Source organism: Schistocerca serialis, chromosome 3 (genome assembly GCF_023864345.2).
Source record: "Schistocerca serialis cubense isolate TAMUIC-IGC-003099 chromosome 3, iqSchSeri2.2, whole genome shotgun sequence".
In the NCBI taxonomy this organism is placed as follows: Eukaryota; Metazoa; Arthropoda; class Insecta; order Orthoptera; family Acrididae; genus Schistocerca; species Schistocerca serialis.
Window position 1 is genome coordinate 112373201 of NC_064640.1, and position 22825 is coordinate 112396025.

The following is a 22825-nucleotide window of genomic DNA, read 5'->3' on the forward strand; positions in this document are numbered from 1 at the left end:
AGCCCATGGTCTCGCGGTAATCGTCGTGCATTCTAAACTTTGAGTCGCATGTTCGCGTCCAACTGTGGTTTTTTTTTTTCTCCCACATTTCCGTCTAAAGTTATGAGTCTGATTGAACATCGAAGACAATTCGCTTAACATTCTACCCACTCGCAATAACAAGTATTCCAGAAACAATTCCGCAGAACAGCTCCTGGCTGTGTCGCGATCAGAACAGCTTATGCTCGAGCGTTTCCTCGCGCTGCAGCGGCTACCGGCCACCGGCCAGACGCCACCCGCCGCCTGAAATCCGGCGCCGCCCATGTGAAGGCGACGCCACGCTGGCAGTGTATGTATTAATGCCATTTTCGAATTTGAAGTTCTAGTTATCATCTTGCAGTTAAGCATTGGATTTTGCATACTTGAAAATCGTGAACTACAGTTAAGCATTGTAAAATTTGTCGCAAGTGGAAAAAGGTGTAACATCTGCAACACAACATTTACTTTGGTATAACAGAGGGGTGAATGTAGAGGAGACAACTAGAAAGATTTGAACTGTGCGTGGAGCGAGTGCTTTTGGGAAAAATACGCCAGAAAAAGTTATTCTTGTTTCAACAAAGATCGTTCTGGCATGAACGATTTTCCACTTTAAGGAAGTCTCGAATACTGATATATGTGACGGATTACCATTTTACCATCATGCGACATTTGCATTCAACAAGGTCAGAAGTCTGGTTTAGGAGTAGTGCATGCTCCAATTCGAAACAACAGAAATCAACGGAGTGACTATTATTGAACGTCATCAGGTCGCTCATTGAGCATTCCTATGCAGTACTGTTACTGGTGACGTATTATGATGCCATTCTTGTTAACTTCCTAAGAAGAAATGAAAGGCTGGGCCCCACCAAAAGACGTAGACTAGAGTAAAGAGTAGTGTGAACATAATATTTTACATCTGATAGCCCCAAAAGTGAGTTTTGGGCTACGAATTCTGCCCCAAGGGGTGTGTGCAACAAAGCTGGAATTTGTTGTCAACAACTGTGACACCTTTCGGTCACAGTGTAAGAAAATCGAGCAACAAAAGTACATCACCTATGCTACTGCATGATAACGCACTCTCTTGATCTGAGAAACAAAACTATGCAGGAGATTGATAGGAAAGTCATCTCTCAGGCACTTGAATTGATGGGGAAGTCCTCTCTCAAGCACTTGTCCCTCTCATCATATATTCGTAAAATTTTATATTTCCTGCTCTTGATCGATCAACGGTTAAGGGCAATTCATTTCTAGATGAAAATACTCTTAAAACTACACTGGCTTAATGACATTGTTGGAACCAGTGGGGTTCTACAGGCGTAGAATTTGCAAACAACTTTAGCATAGTCAGATTGTTGTAGATATCGTGAAAGAAAATTCAGCTGCTGATTAATTTCTCTTTGATGATTAATGTTGCGATTAGTAAACTAATGGAAAATGCAATTAAAACATTCACTGTACTAATAAAAATTAAATTCAGCTTACTACAGAAACATCACGACGGCAATCTATCTTAATAAAGCATTATGTGTCTGTAAGACAATTGAGCCTATTTTAACACGAATTAGTAGAATATTACCGACTTTTGACTTCGAAAAGATCTGTATTTACTTCATTTCCTGTATCATTTGCAAGTATTATGAAAATGTGGCATTTCATAGATAAAATTATGTATTCACAACAACCAAAAATATTTCGGCAGAAAACAAAAGTGGCATTATGAAATTGGCAGTACCGTAAGGTTTTCGCTCTGACACTAAGGGCTACTGAAAGTACCAAGACGTATTTTGCTCGAGCGCTGTCTTACGATTCCCTTATTGAGTTTGTATCTGCCTGCTTGTAGATCTACGACAAAAGAATAAAAAATCTGGCTTTCAGCGAGTCTAGAAAGGCGAACGAAAGCAGCTTGCACCTGGTAGCCAAGCATGTTACCTGAGAAATGGTATTTTCCTAAAGTGGGAAGACATCCTTTTGTGGTTGAATTGTTGGCAAATATCAGTCAGACATGTGCTGTTGCTCTAAGTGTTTCGGTGTGTTGAATTTGTACCAATGATTTTTCTACAGGTTTTTTCTGTCCCAAATAGAGAGTTGAAGTCTCCCTTTGGTATTTTCACGTCATCTTGGTGAATTTTGCTCATAGTATTTTCGAGTGTGTTCATAAGTCGATTGTTGATGGGTGTGATTTCTTTGACAGAACTGATGATAGATCTGTGTTCGAGAAATGCCATGCCGAAGATTGGTATGCCTTTCGCTACCTTTTGTTGCATTTTGCTCTCGAAGATGCAATGGTTTCCGTATTGCAAGGTTTCATTGTCAGTTAGTCCTGGTTCTTGAAGAGCAATGATGCGAATTTTTTTGTCGGTCGATTTACTATAAATTATTTAGTTTTTGTATTTGCATCAATGTATCGATATTTTGTTACAAAAAAAAAGTTCTTATGTGTGTGAAATCTTATGAGACTTAACTGCTAAGGTCATCAGTCCCTAAGCTTTCACACTACTTAACCTAAATTATCCTAAGGACAAACACACACGCGCACACCCACACCCACACAGACACACACACACACACACACACACACACACACACACACCTGAGGGAGGACTCGAACCTCCGCCAGGACCAGCCGAACAGTCCATGACTGCTGCGCCTCATACCGCTCGGCTAATCTCGCGCGGGGTGTAGCTTTTAAATGCATATTTTCTGCTTGTAGGGAAATTTACAAGAGATGTTCAATATTCTCTGCCGTGATAACCTGGCCTCCCCAGAATCCGAAATTCCAACTGCTGCCTGTCGACAGTTTGCACAGTTCATGTTTGCTTGTGTTTCATTGGTTTGGCCTGGGTGATACCAGGACCAGACTGGACCAGAGGGTGTTGAAGCCTTTGGAAGTAAATATTTTCAGCCGAGCTCAAGGAGCTAACAGACGGTGACCAGAGTAGCGGTGGTTTTCACTCAGACGTGCTTGGAATTTGAGTTCAATGGATTGAGTAGTCGTTGAGGATTGTGTTAGTATTTGGTTCACCCCAAGTATTTGATTTCCTCAGTACCATGCCTATGGGGGAGGGTTTCCCCTATTGGCCCCACGGGATTTTAATTATTATTATTATTATCGTCATTATGTCATCAGCAAATCCGATATGGTGCATCTTCCCACCAGTGAAATAGATGTGCATAGTTCGATTAGGTATTTCCATCACATAAATATGGCTTATAATTACGTTACATTGCTGCTAGTAGACATATTTCTCACTTTTTCTTAGGCAGTTGCTACCTGTTACTCCATCATAGGAATTTATGTGCGCAACATTGTTGCAATACAGACGTTTGATTTATCCGATTTCTGTAATTTCATTTTGATACCAGATCGTTCTAATCGGAGTAGGCCAGTCAGGCTTAATGTGGATATCCGAATACGGCTCTCATCATTTGATAGACTGGGTAAACCACATTCTTAATCAGACGGTTGAATCTAGATCACTTATTTATGACAGGGCCTGAATTCTTAAACACTGTGGAAAAGAATAATACAATGTGCTTATTACTAATATGTTATTTAAATATAAATCTATGGACGAACGAGATAACAGTTTATTTACAGGAGCAGAGCCCCATCCATCATAGCAGAGCAGTGCGAGATTGGTTTCAGGGCCAAGAGAGGATAAAGCTGTTGTCGTTTGTTCCACGATCACTGAACATCAACCAGACATAGAATATGTGGGCAGAGGTAACAAGGTCATTGCCATGTGGACCTACAAATGCAAGTGACCTTTGGACGAATATAGAAAACGTATGGTGGGAAGTAAACCATCAAGCTACACTGTCGACGACTTAATGAAATCAATGCCCCTACGCCTTCGAGAAATGTTACGTAATGATCGTGGTGGGTTGGTTACTAAAAGTATACTCGTCCACAAAACCCATGTGGCAATTATCTGATAGTCGGTCAAGCTTTGCTTTGTCGCAGCACTTTAGATACAAGTCTATTTACTTTCAGTCTCCTCCTTACAATTCTTGCAATGCAAGGTAATTGAAAAATCTCATCCACTCGACGCCAACTGAGGAATTGACTGGTGCATGTGTTGTTCAACACACAGTAATTGTCACCCTCACTGGAATCAATGACTGTGTGTGTGTGTGTGTGTGTGTGTGTGTGTGTGTGTGTGTGTGTGTGTGTTTTCGTGTTCACGCACAATCTGAATCAATACTATTAACATTAGAGAGACAACCAACAATAAATATTGCATCAAATATGATTGTAAAGTATTTTAATGTGATGGGAAGTTACAAACTGAATTTTTACCCAACCCACGACCTGCATATTACGTTATGTTAAGTAAGATGTATTAACTCCATAGTATCATTAGCAGAGACAGTGCGCTCTTGTTGTCGAGGCTCGCGACAAGTGCAGCGATTAGCAGTGCCCAATGCCGCCACGATTTGTTTATGTTGGCTGAGCGTGGACACTGCAGCAGACGCTTCGCCATAAACAGAAAGAAATCACCTTGGCTCTGACTGCAGTGAGCGGAAATCACTGCCTGCGTGTTCTTATAGTAACCAACGTGAGACTCTACTCACAGGTGCCATGGAGCAATTGCAACGAGTATCATGTCATTAGTCATCAGAATATTAACCAGTGATGAAATGTCCGCTCTATTTGAATCCCAAGAAAATAGGAACCTTCTCACAAAGGAATGTGAGGTGATATCAAAATTTATGCAACATACAAAAATTAACTGCAGGGCTTTCATGTATGCAGTAGTAGCACACAAGGAAATATTATGTCTTGGAAGCGTATATTTCATTTCCTCTTCTCATATCAACGCTCTTGTTTTAGTATGAAGTGAGAAAAAAACACGAAAACTAAAGTTCCTGAGAAGCATATCAGTCATTTCCTCTTCTCATATCATAACTTTTATTTTAGTATGAAGTAAAAAAACAAACAGTTTAAGGTTGTGAAGCATAATATGACACCAGATTCTTATCGTAGGCGCTATAGGAAACGCAAAACGCAGGGAGCTGTCCATTCTTTTGTCCAACAGTCTGTCTCCTTTCATGCATCACTCGCGCTAGGAGATTCTTATTTAAGGACTTGTGGGCATCAAGTTCTTCAGCAGAACAAGCCTTAAGTTATTGTGCTAATTACAGTATGGAAAAAATGCAACAAAGACGATTTCCCCTAAAGCAGTGGGGATATTTGCAAATGTCTGTATTCAGCAATGACTGCCATCTGCCACAACACTTCACAGAATCCATGCGGCAGGCAACACAACTGTGCGTGCACTTCAGACTTCATTTAGTAAAACATCAGGAGATGGATGGAAACATCATATTAACGTCGCTTTCCAAGCCGTATTGAATCCAGAATGAGGTGTTATTAAGGTAGTTGAGTGTTCTAGCAATTACACTTTTATAATTCCCATATGATTGTTCCAATAGCCAAAAGAACCCGTTAGTGTGAAACTATTGGGAACTGCATTAATATCAAACTGCAAAAACTGAGACAATACGTGGACTCTTCTATTCGCTGGGTGACCTATTACTGTTATTTAGGATTCTCTCCATCCTAGACGTAATGCAAATGGAACTTCAGAGGCGCTATTCCGCTATTATTCCACTCGCTCGCGGCCACACTGTTTTCTCGCTAGGGTTCGGTCGATGCTGTGCGTTTAGCACTGAAAATTTTCGATGACCCGTCGAGACCCAAATAATTATACAGGATGTTTGAGTAGGAATAGTAAATATTGTAGGAGGTGGTTGTATAGACAAATTGCAGAAAAAATGCCATATAACTCCCTGTATATGGATATATGTGTGGTGTCTGTTCTTTCGGGAATGTCCGAAAGAAAAGACACTACGAATCCGGGTTCGAACCTGGTCAGGCACAAATTTTCATCTGACGCCGTTGTTCTATTTTAATTCACATGACCGCCTGGACATCTGTCCTTCAATCTTTAATTGATTAACAAGGCTGTCTATTTCGATTCGTAGTGTCTGTTCTTTCGGAAATGAGCAATGAGCGATTGATAACATTCTTGATACCTCACTGGACGTGCTACTGCAACTGCAGCCAAAGATTCTAATCCCGCTGGAAAAGTATATTTCAGGTCAGATGGTTTTGCTCCTCCCGTACTGTCATTGAAAACGATCACAACGAAATTAAGTATAGGTATCCTATGAAACACTTGAGTTCATACTGTGGTGCTGTGAAGATGAAAAAAGTAGTTTTTCACAATTATCAGATGACAGATGGAATTTGTCCACTAATTATGATTGCATTAATAACTGTTGATTCACAGGCGCTTTTCTGCCGCTTATTGTAACTGTCATTTGAGTGTTAGAGCTGGAAGAATAGAAACATCAAGTTTTCGTCATATGGAATGCTCGAATTCACCCTAAGTCTTCACGTTTCGAACAAAGGCAGAATATCCATCAGGAAAGCTGACAACAATAAGCCAGGCCATGCCTGTCTTCTGGTGGATGTGCTAATTACAGTGATCTCAATAACAATATTGCGCAGCAAATATACATTGCCAACTCAACCACTAGAGAAGTTCCAAAACTGTGAATCGCGTCTGGTGAATACGCTTTCAAGGTTTTGGTCCAATTAAGTCCATAAAACACAAATAATTGCCGCAGTTATTAATTTATGACATTTAGTTTGCATTCAGTGCATCGATGTATTACAAGTAATTGCACTCTAGCCCCTAAACCTAGTTACAGAAATGCGAATAAGACTCATTGACATATAATGAGGATCTTGCGGCCCTTGCCATCCGCAACTTTGAAACAAAGCTACAGTCACTTCCGAGGTCACTCACAGAACACATCAGCTGGTATCCTTTCTAACGGTATAACTGAAACTTGGCCACAGCGCAGAATATGTTTGGCAACTCTGTGACCGACGAGTTACTTCCTTGAGGGCACAGAACTATCCTGCTAAATTCACTTGATATTATCGTGTCATTTCAATTTAATACTGAGTGATTTTCCCTTGAGATGTGACATAAGGATATCAGTTAGTCCTTTTGAGTCCACGAAAGTCGTTACACATGGGAAATACAACTACTGTCGCCTCTTATGTTGCGGTTTATCTGCCGTAGCGCTTACCGAGTCAGTAAGGAAATGGAAAACACCGCGCCTATTCGCTAGCTCGTAGGTAACATGCTTGTCTGTCAGGTGCATGCTGCCTGTGTTCGCCTTTCGAGCCTTGCCGGAAGCTAGATTTTTAATTGTTTTGTAGCAGAGCTACAAGCAGGCAGATACTAATTCATTGAGGGAATTGTAAGACAACGCTCTAGCAAAATTCGTCTTGCTGCTTTTAGTAACCCTTAGTGTCAAAGCGAAAACCTTGAGGTACTGCTAAATTCATAATGCCACGTTTTTGTTTTCTGCCGACATATTTTTGTTGTTGTGAATACATAATTTTATCTATGAACTGCCACATTTTCGTAATACTTGTGAATGATACAGGAAATGAAGTAAATACAGCGGCAGGGACATAAAGGCTAAAAATTGGAAATAACTGGATATAGTTAGAATATACGGAATCCCAAACCAGTAAGGCGATGGCTGGGGAAATGCTGACTAACTACACAATAACTTCTAGCTGTTTCAATAAACTTTGTCATGTAACAGTTGGAAGCAGGGAACAGTGGAAAAACGAACCACAACACCGTGCAGGAGACATAATATAGTGGTTTACTGACAGGTCGAAAACAGATTAAAGTACCAGGTCCGGTGTACTGCCTAGAATCTCTTTAGGGAAGATGGCCACAGTATTACACGTTTTTTTTCTGTCAGCGTGTGCACGGAGGAAAATTAGAGAAGAACCTACAAAAATCGTAGCATCTACTTTTATTCAGACAGCCAAGCAGCTCTGAAATCTCTATCAGCCCCTGCAACGAGATCGAAGGTCGTTGGAGAATGCCATGTAGCATTTTCTTTGACATGTCCGAAAGAACAGACACCACACATATATCCATATACAGGGTGTTTCAGGAGGAATAGTACATATTTTAGCAGGTGGTAGTACAGACGAAAGAAATTCCACATAAATGCGTCCACTTTTTATTGAGTACAGAGATACAGCTGATGGTACGTAACGCTAACAAACTCAAAGCAAAGGCAAATGAGGACATTCAAAGTTGATTTTCAAAAATTCACCAACCAACTTCAATGCACATTTGACTTCTCTTGATAACACCACGTGTAGCCTTACTGAGGTCGTCTTTGCGTTCTTTTATGAGGGCTGCACTATTCGTAACCCGATCAAATCGGCTGTTGGGTTTACTTTTTATTTGTAGACTTCGCTTTTAACCATCCCTGCAGGCAAAAATCCAAAGAGATAAGGTCCGAGGACCTTGAAGGCCAAGAAAAGTGCCCACATCTAATGATCCACCTACTGGGAAATGTTAGGTTTGGATAATGTGTCACCTGGAGGAACATACGCATTCTTGTAGCCAAATGAACCTTCATCTCGGTTCTTACAATAATGCAACAGGTGCGCACTGGTTAGATGTAACTGAAGAGAGACTCCAACTCGGCTTGAGGTTAAAGGCGAATCCCAAGCGCATGGCCACGAACAATTGGGAGTGGAAACTTAGTGTCATCGGAATCTTGTTGAAGGACCATGACATGCGATTGTTAGACCGACTGCAGGAAGTTCACTTTATAAATACGTACATACTTAGCAAAATATATCATGTCGCAGCAGTCTTACCGATACTGCAGGTCACTGCACATCAAATATTAGCTGTAGCCTCCTGGTATGTGTGGAAACAAAATATCTTCAAAGTATCCCTCCACACGGCGACTTTGCAGAGGCAAAACGGAGGACTTGAAATTGAAGACGTGCTTTTAAACTAATACATGCCACTAAGACAGGCATCACAAAACTTCTGTTCCTCTCGTTAGGTCCTGGGGATAGGAACGCACCTGTTAATGTAGCATGCCAGCCTAGATTACGTCCGAAAGCACTATGGTGATTGGAGCTGTATAAGACTTCCACCAGCACAAACCAACACTAGAACCTTCTATGATTATATTACCTCACATCATCTTCACAAACCAATTCCAGTAAATTAACCTACAAAAAACTGGAGGAACGTCTGGAAAAATAACAACAATAAAATTCTACTAACTAGAGTCAGTGACGTATGGTGCGACGTTGTAAACGAAACCATACTCTCAGCGGAACGATTATGGAAAATCAAATTGAGACCAACTCCATACTGCGACAAATGTCGGTTTGTAGAAACTGTAGCACACATCTTCTTATGTGAAAATAGAATTAGAATTTGGAACTGGACTAGGAAGAAATTAGCACTAACAACAGAACCACAGAAAGTCATATACCGATAACTGAAGCTTTACAACCCAACTGGAAATGTTACCCGTCTGCAAAGAATAACAGTTATTCGTGGCTTCTGGGACAGTTTGTGTTTTATGACAGTTTGTGTTTTATGTCGTAACAAACAGAACTTATAAGAGTACATGTTTTATATTGCACAAGAACATTTTACGCTGAAGAAGCATAACAAATATAAGGAATGGTTTCAAATTTTTTTATCTATTGCTTTATGTGGGCTACGAAGAGGTGGACAGTTTTTTTTATTAGAAGCCGAATACTATTCTTTCACTTTTTTTTTTATTCCTGGAATATTTTTTTACGTTGGTTCTAAAATCAGAACTGTTCTAATTTGGCAAAACCCCTCCGGCTCCGAAATTTTTTCATTTGTGGAAAAATATATGGCTTCCTTACAGACCTCATACGCATCCAGTGCAATATAACTTAAATTGTGAATATATTTCTGAATGAATGTTTGTTATGTATTTTTCCGTGACCCTTTTCACTGTTAAAGTTATGTTCTACAATGAACGCACGCAGGTGGAGGCGGCAATCTGTAATTTATTTTACCTTAATTACTACTTCAGTTTTGTTCCACAATTTAAAGGTATATATGAGTGCAAACATGGAATACATGGGAATAATGCAGCTGCTCAGTGACAGGCATGGGGGAGGCATTGAGGCCAGGCCTCAGATCTTCGACCCCTGACCTCTTTGCCTCCGCCTACCTGGTGCTGAAAGTCTTCTCAAACTTTTTTAAAAAAATAATAGTGCAGTGATCAGCATGTCCGTCTAGTAAGCAGGAGGTCCAGGTTCGAAGCCCAGTCGGTCACAAATATTCATCTGCCGTTTCAGCTGTATTTCAATGCGCTGTGACAGTGTGGACGTCGGTCCTTCGATATTTAAGATGCAATTGTTTTTTGAGGCAATAGAGGTGATTTGTGAACATTTGTCTTGCTTCAGTGTAACGGGACTTCAACGGCATCCAACCCTTAGTCATTGCTTTGTGCCGGCGCTAACCCATGTCATATATATGCGAATCAGATTGTAGTTCATATTTAGTCAAAATAACGAATGGTCAGTATACAAATATGCCGGATGGGGTGGCCGAGAGGTTCTAGGCGCTAAAGTCTGGAACCGCGCAACCGCTACGGTCGCACGTTCGAATCCTGTCTCGGGCATGGATGTGTCTGATGTCATTAGGTTAGTTAGGTTTAAGTAGTTCTAAGTTCTAGTGGACTGATGACCTCAGAAGTTAAGTCCCATAGTGCTCAGAGCCATTTGAACCATTTATGAAGTATACAAGTATTTACGAACTGATCCCTTAACCAAGTGCAACATAGAGTACCTGTGTAATGAGTCATTCCAGCTGCATAGCTGAGGGTAATATTTGTGAAGCAATTCATTGCAGAATTAATGTAATACGAGCATGATTATCTCTGTAGTCATACTGTATAATTAGCAGCCCGCAAATGTAGTACTATGTTCATTAAATCGGATTACTCAAGCTGAGGCCAAATAAAGATAACCGATGACGCCACAACACTATCTTTACTTAAGTAGGTAGTCAGCGCAAAATTATGTGTGCCACCATTAACGTTACAGTAAACAATTTGACAGCATAACACCACCACAACTACTGACAACCTGAGCCATATCATCACGCAGTTGTAATTCGCAGTGATTACAAGTTGCTGATGTTTGTCAAGAATAGCGGAAAGCGCCTCTGAAGTTCCATTTTCATTACGCCTAGGACGGAGAGAATCCTAAATAACAGTAATATGTCACCCAAATGGCTCTGAGCACTATGGGACTTAACTTCTGAGGTCATCAGTCCCCTAGAACTTAAAACTACTTAAACCTAACTAACCTAAGGACATCACACACATCCATGCCCGAGGCAGGATTCAAACCTACAACCGTAGTGGTCGCACGGTTCCAGACTGAAGCGCCCAGAACCGCTCAGCCACACCGGCCGGCATAGGTCACCCAGCGAAAGGAAGTGTCCACGTATTGTCTCAAGTTCTTGCAGTTTGATATTAATACAGTTCCCAATAGTTTCACACTAACGGGTTCTTTTGGCTATCGGAATACTCATATGGGAAGTATAAAAGTGTAATTGCTAGAACGCTCAACTACCTTAATAACACCTCATTCTGGATTGACTACTACTCGGAAAGCGATGTTACTTTGACGTTTCCATCCATCTTCTGATGTCTTACTGAATGAAGTCTGAAGTGCACGCACAGTTGTGTTGCCTGCCGCATGGATTCTGTGAAGTGTTGTGGCAGCTGGCAGTCATTGTTGAATACAGACATTTGCAAATATCCCCACTGCTTTAGGGGAAATCGTCTTTGTTGCATTTTTTCCATACTGTAATTAGCACAATAACTTAAGGCTTGTTCTGCTGAAGAACTTGATGCCCACAAGTCCTTAAATAAGAATCTCCTAGCGCGAGTGATGCATGAAAGGAGACAGACTGTTGGACAAAAGAATGGACAGCTCCCTGCGTTTTGCGTTTCCTATAGCGCCTACGATAAGAATCTGGTGTCATATTATGCTTCACAACCTTAAACTGTTTGTTTTTTTACTTCATACTAAAATAAAAGTTATGATATGAGAAGAGGAAATGACTGATATGCTTCTCAGGAACTTTAGTTTTCGTGTTTTTTTCTCACTTCATACTAAAACAAGAGCGTTGATATGAGAAGAGGAAATGAAATATACGCTTCCAAGACATAATATTTCCTTGTGTGCTACTACTGCATACATGAAAGCCCTGCAGTTAATTTTTGTATGTTGCATAAATTTTGATATCACCTCACATTCCTTTGTGAGAAGGTTCCTATTTTCTTGGGATTCAAATAGAGCGGACATTTCATCACTGGTTAATATTCTGATGACTAATGACATGATACTCGTTGCAATTGCTCCATGGCACCTGCGAGTAGAGTCTCACGTTGGTTACTATAAGAACACGCAGGCAGTGATTTCCGCTCACTGCAGTCAGAGCCAAGGTGATTTCTTTCTGTTTATGGCGAAGCGTCTGCTGCAGTGTCCACGCTCAGCCAACATAAACAAATCGTGGCGGCATTGGGCACTGCTAATCGCTGCACTTGTCGCGAGCCTCGACAACAAGAGCGCACTGTCTCTGCTAATGATACTATGGAGTTAATACATCTTACTTAACATAACGTAATATGCAGGTCGTGGGTTGGGTAAAAATTCAGTTTGTAACTTCCCATCACATTAAAATACTTTACAGTCATATTTGATGCAATATTTATTGTTGGTTGTCTCTCTAATGTTAATAGTATTGATTCAGATTGTGCGTGAACACGAAAACACACACACACACACACACACACACACACACACACACACAGTCATTGATTCCAGTGAGGGTGACAATTACTGTGTGTTGAACAACACATGCACCAGTCAATTCCTCAGTTGGCGTCGAGTGGATGAGATTTTTCAATTACCTTGCATTGCAAGAATTGTAAGGAGGAGACTGAAAGTAAATAGACTTGTATCTAAAGTGCTGCGACAAAGCGAAGCTTGACCGACTATCAGATAATTGTCCACATGGGTTTTGTGGACGAGTATACTTTTAGTAACCAACCCACCACGATCATTACGTAACATTTCTCGAAGGCGTAGGGGCATTGATTTCATTAAGTCGTCGACAGTGTAGCTTGATGGTTTACTTCCCACCATACGTTTTCTATATTCGTCCAAAGGTCGCTTGCATTTGTAGGTCCACATGGCAATGACCTTGTTACCTCTGCCCACATATTCTATGTCTGGTTGATGTTCGGTGATCGTGGAACAAACGACAACAGCTTTATCCTCTCTTGGCCCTGAAACCAATCTCGCACTGCTCTGCTATGATGGATGGGGCTCTGCTCCTGTAAATAAACTGTTATCTCGTTCGTCCATAGATTTATATTTAAATAACATATTAGTAATAAGCACATTGTATTATTCTTTTCCACAGTGTTTAAGAATTCAGGCCCTGTCATAAATAAGTGATCTAGATTCAACCGTCTGATTAAGAATGTGGTTTACCCAGTCTATCAAATGATGAGAGCCGTATTCGGATATCCACATTAAGCCTGACTGGCCTAGTCCGATTAGAACGATCTGGTATCAAAATGAAATTACAGAAATCGGATAAATCAAACGTCTGTATTGCAACAATGTTGCGCACATAAATTCCTATGATGGAGTAACAGGTAGCAACTGCCTAAGAAAAAGTGAGAAATATGTCTACTAGCAGCAATGTAACGTAATTATAAGCCATATTTATGTGATGGAAATACCTAATCGAACTATGCACATCTATTTCACTGGTGGGAAGATGCACCATATCGGATTTGCTGATGACATAATGACGATAATAATAATAATAATAATAATTAAAATCCCGTGGGGCCAATAGGGGAAACCCTCCCCCATAGGCATGGTACTGAGGAAATCAAATACTTGGGGTGAACCAAATACTAACACAATCCTCAACGACTACTCAATCCATTGAACTCAAATTCCACGCACGTCTGAGTGAAAACCACCGCTACTCTGGTCACCGTCTGTTAGCTCCTTGAGCTCGGCTGAAAATATTTACTTCCAAAGGCTTCAACACCCTCTGGTCCAGTCTGGTCCTGGTATCACCCAGGCCAAACCAATGAAACACAAGCAAACATGAACTGTGCAAACTGTCGACAGGCGGCAGTTGGAATTTCGGATTCTGGGGAGGCCAGGTTATCACGGCAGAGAATATTGAACATCTCTTGTAAATTTCCCTACAAGCAGAAAATATGCATGTAAAAGCTACACCCCGCGCGAGATTAGCCGAACGGTCTGAGGCGCAGCAGTCATGGACTGTTCGGCTGGTCCTGGCGGAGGTTTGAGTCCTCCCTCGTGTGTGTGTGTGTGTGTGTGTGTGTGTGTGTGTGTGTGTGTGTGTGTGTGTGTCCTTAGGATAATTTAGGTTAAGTAGTGTGAAAGCTTAGGGACTGATGACCTTAGCAGTTAAGTCTCATAAGATTTCACACACATAAGAACTTTTTTTTGTAACAAAACATCGATACATTGATGCAAATACAAAAACTAAATAATTTCGCATAGTAAATCGACCGACAAAAAAATTCGCATCATTGCTCTTCAAGAACCAGGACTAACTGACAATGAAACCTTGCAATACGGAAACCATTGCATCTTCGAGAGCAAAATGCAACAAAAGGTAGCGAAAGGCGTACCAATCTTCGGCATGGCATTTCCCGAACACAGATCTATCATCAGTTCTGTCAAAGAAATCACACCCATCAACAATCGACTTATGAACACACTCGAAAATACTATGAGCAAAATTCACCAAGATGACGTGAAAATACCAAAGGGAGACTTCAACTCTCTATTTGGGACAGAAAAAACCTGTAGAAAAATCATTGGTACAAATTCAACACACCGAAACACTTAGAGCAACAGCACATGTCTGACTGATATTTGCCAACAATTCAACCACAAAAGGATGTCTTCCCACTTTAGGAAAATACCATTTCTCAGGTAACATGCTTGGCTACCAGGTGCAAGCTGCTTTCGTTCGCCTTTCTAGACTCGCTGAAAGCCAGATTTTTTATTCTTTTGTCGTAGATCTACAAGCAGGCAGATACAAACTCAATAAGGGAATCGTAAGACAGCGCTCGAGCAAAATACGTCTTGGTACTTTCAGTAGCCCTTAGTGTCAGAGCGAAAACCTTACGGTACTGCCAATTTCATAATGCCACTTTTGTTTTCTGCCGAAATATTTTTGGTTCTTGTGAATACATAATTTTATCTATGAAATGCCACATTTTCATAATACTTGCAAATGATACAGGAAATGAAGTAAATACAGATCTTTTCGAAGTCAAAAGTCGGTAATATTCTACTAATTCGTGTTAAAATAGGCTCAATTGTCTTACAGACACATAATGCTTTATTAAGATAGATTGCCGTCGTGATGTTTCTGTAGTAAGCTGAATTTAATTTTTATTAGTACAGTGAATGTTTTAATTGCATTTTCCATTAGTTTACTAATCGCAACATTAATCATCAAAGAGAAATTAATCAGCAGCTGAATTTTCTTTCACGATATCTACAACAATCTGACTATGCTAAAGTTGTTTGCAAATTCTACGCCTGTAGAACCCCACTGGTTCCAACAATGTCATTAAGCCAGTGTAGTTTTAAGAGTATTTTCATCTAGAAATGAATTGCCCTTAACCGTTGATCGATCAAGAGCAGGAAAGGTAAAATTTTACGAATATATGATGAGAGGGACAAGTGCTTGAGAGAGGACTTCCCCATCAATTCAAGTGCCTGAGAGATGACTTTCCTATCAATCTCCTGCATAGTTTTGTTTCTCAGATCAAGAGAGTGCGTTATCATGCAGTAGCATAGGTGATGTAGTTTTGTTGCTCGATTTTCTTACACTGTGACCGAAAGGTGTCACAGTTGTTGACAACAAATTCCAGCTTTGTTGCACACACCCCTTGGGGCAGAATTCGTAGCCCAAAACTCACTTTTGGGGCTATCAGATGTAAAATATTATGTTATAACGGCATCATAACACGTCACCAGTAACAGTACTGCATAGGAATGCTCAATGAGCGACTTGATGACATTCAATAATAGTCACTCCGTTGATTTCTGTTGTTTTGAATTAGAGCATGCACTGCTCCTACACCAGACTTCTGAACTTGTTGAATGCAAATGTCGCATGATGGTAAAATGGTAATCCGTCACATATATCAGTGTTCGAGACTTCCTTAATGTGGAAAATCGTTCATGCCAGAACGATCTTTGTTGACACAAGAATAACTTTTTCTGGGGTATTTTTCCCAAAACCACCACAGTTCAAATCTTTCTAGTTGCCTCCGATACATTCACCCCTCTGTTACACCAAAGTAAATCTTGTGTTGCAGACGTTACACCTTTTACCACTTGCGACTCAATTTTACAATGCTTAACTGTAGTTCACGATTTTCAAGTATGCAAAATCCAATGCTTAACTGCAAGATGATAACTAGAACTTCAAATTCGAAAATGGCATTAATACATACACTGACAGCATGGCGCCGCCTTCACATGGGCGGCGCCGGATTTCAGGCGGCGGGTGGCGTCTGGCCGGTGGCCAGTAGCCACTGCAGCGCGAGGAAACGCTCGAGCATAAGCTGTTCTGATCACGACACAGCCAGGAGCTGTTCTGCGGAATTGTTTCTGGAATACTTGTTATTGTGGGTGGGTAGAATGTTAAGCGAATTGTCTTCGATGTTCAATCAGACTCATAACTTTAGACGGAAATGTGGCAGAAAAAAAAAAAAACCACAGTAGGACGCGAACATGCGACTCTAAGTTTAGAATGCATGACGATTACCGCGAGACCATGGGCTCACTCCATCCATGCCAATTCGGAAGTAGACAACACTTCCTCCTAACACTTCCACATCTTACAGTGTTGCCAGATTGTGCCGATGGCTGGACTTAGAGTTGTCAGGGGCGGTCAGTTTTATTGGCCACCTTAAGTGAACGACTCGGACTTAGTCTCTGTGGTGGCCAGCCAGCGGTCAGTTTTTATGTCTAAGACTGTGCCATGAATTTATTAAATCACAGAGCATTTTGACTCTCATTTAAAAATCAACTCTTTGATGATGAGCCATTTAGAAGAATTTTGAACCATGAAGATCAGTCATTTATGTCATTATTAAAAATTTTTCTGGCACATTTGTGTGGTATATCTTAAAATGTAGCACGTACAAAAAGGTCAACATTACATGCGAAAGCTTAGCTTCTCTTGCAGCTTATTAACCTTAGAGACCAGTAATATATGTGAAAGCTTCTGCTTTCCTTGTAGCAATACTATGTATATTAATTTAAAGTATTAACATTCCCTATTTGTGTGTTCATGCTATTTCAGTGATGTTGCTGTTGGCTGGCTACATAACGTGTCCTATACTCTGAATATCGGTTGGCGAGATCACGTGACATGAGCTATGACTGACTTACAAAAGCACATCGCAATCTCGATTTCAATGATTCGGAAAGTAACATGCGGTGTTTGGTGGAATTCCAATGTATATTTTCGTGATACAAAAATATGCAGCTTACATGTTGCTGCATGTCAAAGATATTTCCAAAACGTGTCTTTTTCCCTGAGTTTCGTTTTCTAAAGAGCTGGGAAATTTTACGCCCGTGTATAAAAGCATAACCATTCAAAGGATTGATAATGGAGTTTATGCTGTCACTTAACACGGAAAAAGTGTGTTTTCATCCGAGAGAAAGTGTATTTTTTATTTTTAACCGGGAATTCCAGGAAATAGGGAAACTTTTTTTCCTTGTCCTCATATACACCCTAAATGAGTAAAAAGTAAGCATAGAAAAATTTTGTGGACCAAGTTCCGGAATTCTTTGAACAGACCTTGTACTTTCCAGTCCACCATGACAGAGGGTACCTTCTACCACTACTAGTCAATGCCTTTTTGTTCCACTCGCAAATAGAGTGAGGGGAAAATAGCTATCTATATGCCTCAGTATGACCCATATTTTTTTCTTATCTTATCTTAACTTCATTTTCCTTACGCAAAATGTACATTGACAGCAGTAGAAATGTTCTGGAGTCAGCTTCCAATGCCAATTCTCTAAATTTTCTCAGTAGTGTTTTGCAAACAGTATGTCATCTTCCCTTTAGGGATTCCTATTTGAGTTCATGAAGCATCTCCATGATACTTGCATGTTGATTGAACATACCGAATGACTTCGACATCTTCCTTTAATCCAACGTGGTGGGAATCCGAGGCACTCAAGCAGTACGTGAGAAGGTGTCGCATTAGTGTTGTGTACGTGGATTCTTTTATATCAGTTACCCTTCCCTAAAATTCTTCCGGATGTAACAGACCCTGGGGGTGGTGGAGTGGCTATGGTGCAGGATGGCATACAATGGAGGCTTGACGTGGGGCTGCAGGCACATTGTGGTCCAGAGAGACTCGGCTATCAAATGAAATCCTTCATTTTTACTCACACATCTGCACTATACTAACACCAGGCAGTGGTAGTGACGGAGGTCCGAGCTTGTGACTGTGGCTAGCTGTTCCACGCTGCCCGTGTTGTCCCTTATCTGGTGCACCCGCCACATCTTGGTAGTACTACAAAAATATCTGCTTCTAAAATGAAAACTGTTCACACAGGATACCAGGACACCCTGTTATACCAGTGTGCTGCTCCTAGTCACTTTTTCATCCGTACCACTAAAACCCGTCAGTGGAGAAACCCCTTTTGCTTGTACTACAATAACCATGCCTTAATCCTCCACTTGCGCAAGTTTTATCAAGAGATGCGTGACCTGTCTCACAATAAATCAACAACTCTGTTACTGTAATGGGCATGCCAACACCCTGCATTCACTGGCAGCCAGTGGTTGCTGCGGTATTTCACCACCACATTCCCACAAATTTGTCCATAAAATAGTAGTGGCAAACGAAAGGAAACTACATGATCAGGCTCTGAAGACTGCGCGATAGTCAACTGAACACCATGTCATCCTCAGTCATTCATCATCAGATGCGGTACGGAGGGGCGTGAGGTCAGCACATCGCAGTCCCTGCCATTGTCAGTGTTTTGACCTTGAAACTGCTAGCTCTTAATCGTGTAATTGGCATCACAAGGCTGAATGCTCCCCAGGTCAGTCCTCCCTCCATGGAAAAATCCGTGACAGTACCACAAATCAAACCCAGCTCCCACGCATAAGGGTCTGTTACATTGACCACGTGGCTATGGATGCAGACAGATGGTAGTGGCTCTACAAATAAACCAAAGTTGGCCATTCACCATCCCTACTGCAGTCGTTATGTGCTCATTCCATTTCAGACTACCTTGCAATGTTATGCCCATATATTTAATCGATTTGACCGTGTCGAGCAGCACACTGCTAATGCTATATTTGAGCATTGTTGGTTGGTTTTTCCTACTCATTTGCATTAACTTACATTCTTCTACATTTAGAGCAACATACTGGGTTCTATTACCTAAGAACTCTTTGAGCCACTTGCATATCTGGGAACGTAATCCGTATGCTTGGACTGTCATTAACAGTCTGCATTGTGCAAGCTGACTTCCACACAAACGATGCTTCCTAAATCTTTGCTGCTTGTGGGCAGAAGCTTTTCTATGTAAAGGAAATTTATTGTATTCAGACTTAGAATATGTTCAAGAATTCTGCAGCAAACAGTTGTAACAGTTATTGGTCTGCAATGTTGCGGGTGTTTTATTTTATACTCATTATATATAATTGTCACCTGCATTTTTCCAGTTGCTTGGGACTTTTTGCTGGGCGAGAGATTTATGATAAATGGAAGCTGAGTAAGGGACCAATGCACTCTGCTGTAGAGTACTTCTTTAGGTTTTCACCTTTTCTATATTCAGTGTGTGTTTTTCAGAATCCCAAAAGTAATACACCTATAGGCCAATATGCCAGATGAATAATCATTAAGCCAACATTGAGATTTGCTTTGTAGATATTGATTACCTTTTTGATGAGAAAAACACTAAAATTTTAGTGACCTGAAAAGTTAGTTAACCTCTACAAAGGTGGTGTGTTAATTATATTGATTGCAGATATGAACATATACATTCGTATCTCCATCTTGTATTACTCAGTCTTCTTTGCAAACTGCCATTTTTGCTGAATTAGTCAGTCATATACCTGAAGATTACATTTGTAACAAAATATTATAACAGCCATATATTCCTGACCTACTTAAGTCTTTGATATCTTCATGGTGTGTAAATACATGTCTCACAGCTTCCTTTTTCATTCAGAATTGTTTGTAATCAGTTGCTTTACTAATACCTTTTTTCTCAAAAAAATTCAATTTGACTAACTGAAACTAGCCATGAGAGTTTCATGGTGAGAAACTTGTCCTAATTCTATTCATGAGGATTATTACTAAATAAAAATCATACTCTTGATGTGGAGGACCACAGCCTTATATTTGTTGAAAGGCACCTTTAATGTTTCCTCCTCGGCTGTTGCTCATTCACTTTATTAAAACTTTCACAGTTGGACAGTTTTGGCCCTCCACGCTGCTTTCAGCTGCAGCCTACTAAAAACAGAACAAAGATACAGCAAGTTCATATTTGGCTTACTGACATATAAAAAATATTTTTACAAATGAGAGCCTAAAAAATTTTGTATTTACAGGTGCCAAAGTATTGCCATATTATCAGATTATTAAACAACAGACATAACAGTTCCAAGAGTGATCTCACACAATTTAATAGTCATTGTCGAAACTAACACCATGTTGTAAGTCACTGTACTCACTGTCAGTGGTAGACATCAACTGTCACTTGATGGGCACTTGACTTTCCTGAAGAAAGACATTAAACACTGTCAGTTTGCCTCAGATGAAGGGGCACTCTCCGGGATAGCAAACATTTATCCATGAAGACAGTGACCTTCTTGTCTCACAGTGGGATAAATATGTTAACTGTTATGGTGTTTACTTTTGAAATAATAATAAACAGTTTACTCATATTTTTCCCATCTGTCTTGTTTTCATTTGACTGCCCTTTATACATTAACAGGTGTATTAGGAAGTTGAAATTGTAACATACAAGGCCAGTACAAACTGTGTGCCAAAGCAGCAAATGCGTCTGCAGAGTGGGGTGAAACTTAGAAAAAGGAGAAAGGAATTCTTTATTGCATTTTTGAATCTAAAATAATTAAAAATGTAACTCTTCCAGATGATACATCAGCATATGATAACAAAAGCAAGTCACTTCATATACATACATAAACACAACAGTTGAGGTCTAACTTATGTAGAAAGCGACATTTTACAGCTGGCGATACCATGCATTTACTCATAATAGTTACAGTGATATATTGTTCTACCACATAACATATAAACATAAAATATTAACATATACTCTAAATATTATGATGTATTTAGAAAAAGCGACAACGGTTGTTGTAAATTTGTACAAGAATGACTAATTAAAGTCTTAGTACATATGAATTTGTCTCCAGATCCTTTAACGTATGGTTTTACAATTTACCGGTTTAAATAAAAGAAGAGTGACTCTTTGACAAATATTATCGTGCCTTTCAAACAAAAAAGTCATATAAAAACAAACAAGTAAAAACGTTCTTCATTGTCATTGAAAAATTGGCAGTTACGAATGTGAGAAAGTTTTCTTAGGCTTTACTTATGCAAATGAATGTTTCAGCATTTCTCTTACATTTTAAGTGTATGAAATTAGTGATATGGAGTGACCGTGCAAAAGTTCGTAAAAAACAATTATTGGCTGTGATGATATGTTGTTAACTTGGAAGTAAAATACCTATTACTGATTCCAGTTTCTCACAAAACTGCATCTGATGGACTATTCGCTACTCCTTGGGATCCATGACTGTGCAAGGGCTGAACAAGAAAATCGAGAACGAACAGATCTGGAAGAAGAAGAAAATAATGGCATGGAAGAGGATGAAGATTCCGAAAGTGGATCAGCGGTGGAGAAAGGTGCTGTAGACAGAGCATGGGGACCTTTATCATCTCCGCCTGATTCGCCTCATGCGGCACTTATGCGAGAGTCAAGTATTCAGTATGAAGGTGGAATTGTACCAGAGTTGGATATATATGCCATACCAAGTTCAGAAGGTAACTGTTCTTCCCTACCTTGTATGTACTCTTTTTAATAGTTCTCTTGTCATTTGTATATGGGTTTAAGACTTCTCTGCTTGTGAAACCCTACATTTTAATTGAGCTCATGATGTGCAACTTTATTTCTACTTCACAGGTGCTCCCATTAAAGAAATTTATTTCCTGGCTCTGATTGATGTGTTAACACATTATGGTGTCAGGAAACAGGCAGCTAAGGCTGCAAAAACTGTGAAATATGGAGCAAATGTTGATGGCATATCAACATGTGATCCAGAGCAATATGGGAAGAGGTTTATTGATTTCATGAGCAAAGCTATTGAGTAAATGCCAAGAAACCAAGCCTTCATCGGTAAGTTTTCATGGTTTTCACAACTGATTTCAGTTAAGTTTTCTTTGTCACTTCTGTTTTTAACATGTTTAGAATTCCTTTGGTCCTCTTCCAGGCAACTTTTTTTTTTAAAGTGCTACTGGACTTCAGCCAGAAAAATAAGTAAAATACCATTGGCATTCAGATTGCATGAGTTTGAATGAAAGGCTTGAGCTTTCTGTGCCACCATCTTTAAGGATGACACTACTAACTGCCATCACTGGCAGTTTGTTATTCTCACATAGGCAAAGCAGCAATGTTGAGAACCCTCCTATCAAAGGCTGAAGAGAGGCATGTATGGAATGAGAATTGGGCAGCTTGTGGCAGCTCAGGTCTGTGACAGAGACGAATGACGTACAATCATTTTTATTATTCCACTTTTAAAGACAT

The 22825-nt window shown here is 40.1% G+C and overlaps 1 protein-coding gene across 2 annotated transcripts in view; it reads left to right on the forward strand.

Annotated features, from left to right (window-relative positions):
- LOC126469799 (phosphatidylinositol 5-phosphate 4-kinase type-2 alpha) overlaps positions 1-22825 on the forward strand; it is a 109861-nt gene that overhangs the window by 78840 nt on the left and 8196 nt on the right. For both annotated transcript variants that reach the window (XM_050097056.1, XM_050097057.1), the window contains exons 7-8: positions 21765-22065; positions 22205-22417. In XM_050097056.1, the coding sequence (XP_049953013.1) occupies positions 21765-22065; positions 22205-22392 (489 nt within the window). In that variant the 3' untranslated portion in view covers positions 22393-22417. The remainder of the gene's footprint in view (positions 1-21764; positions 22066-22204; positions 22418-22825) is intronic.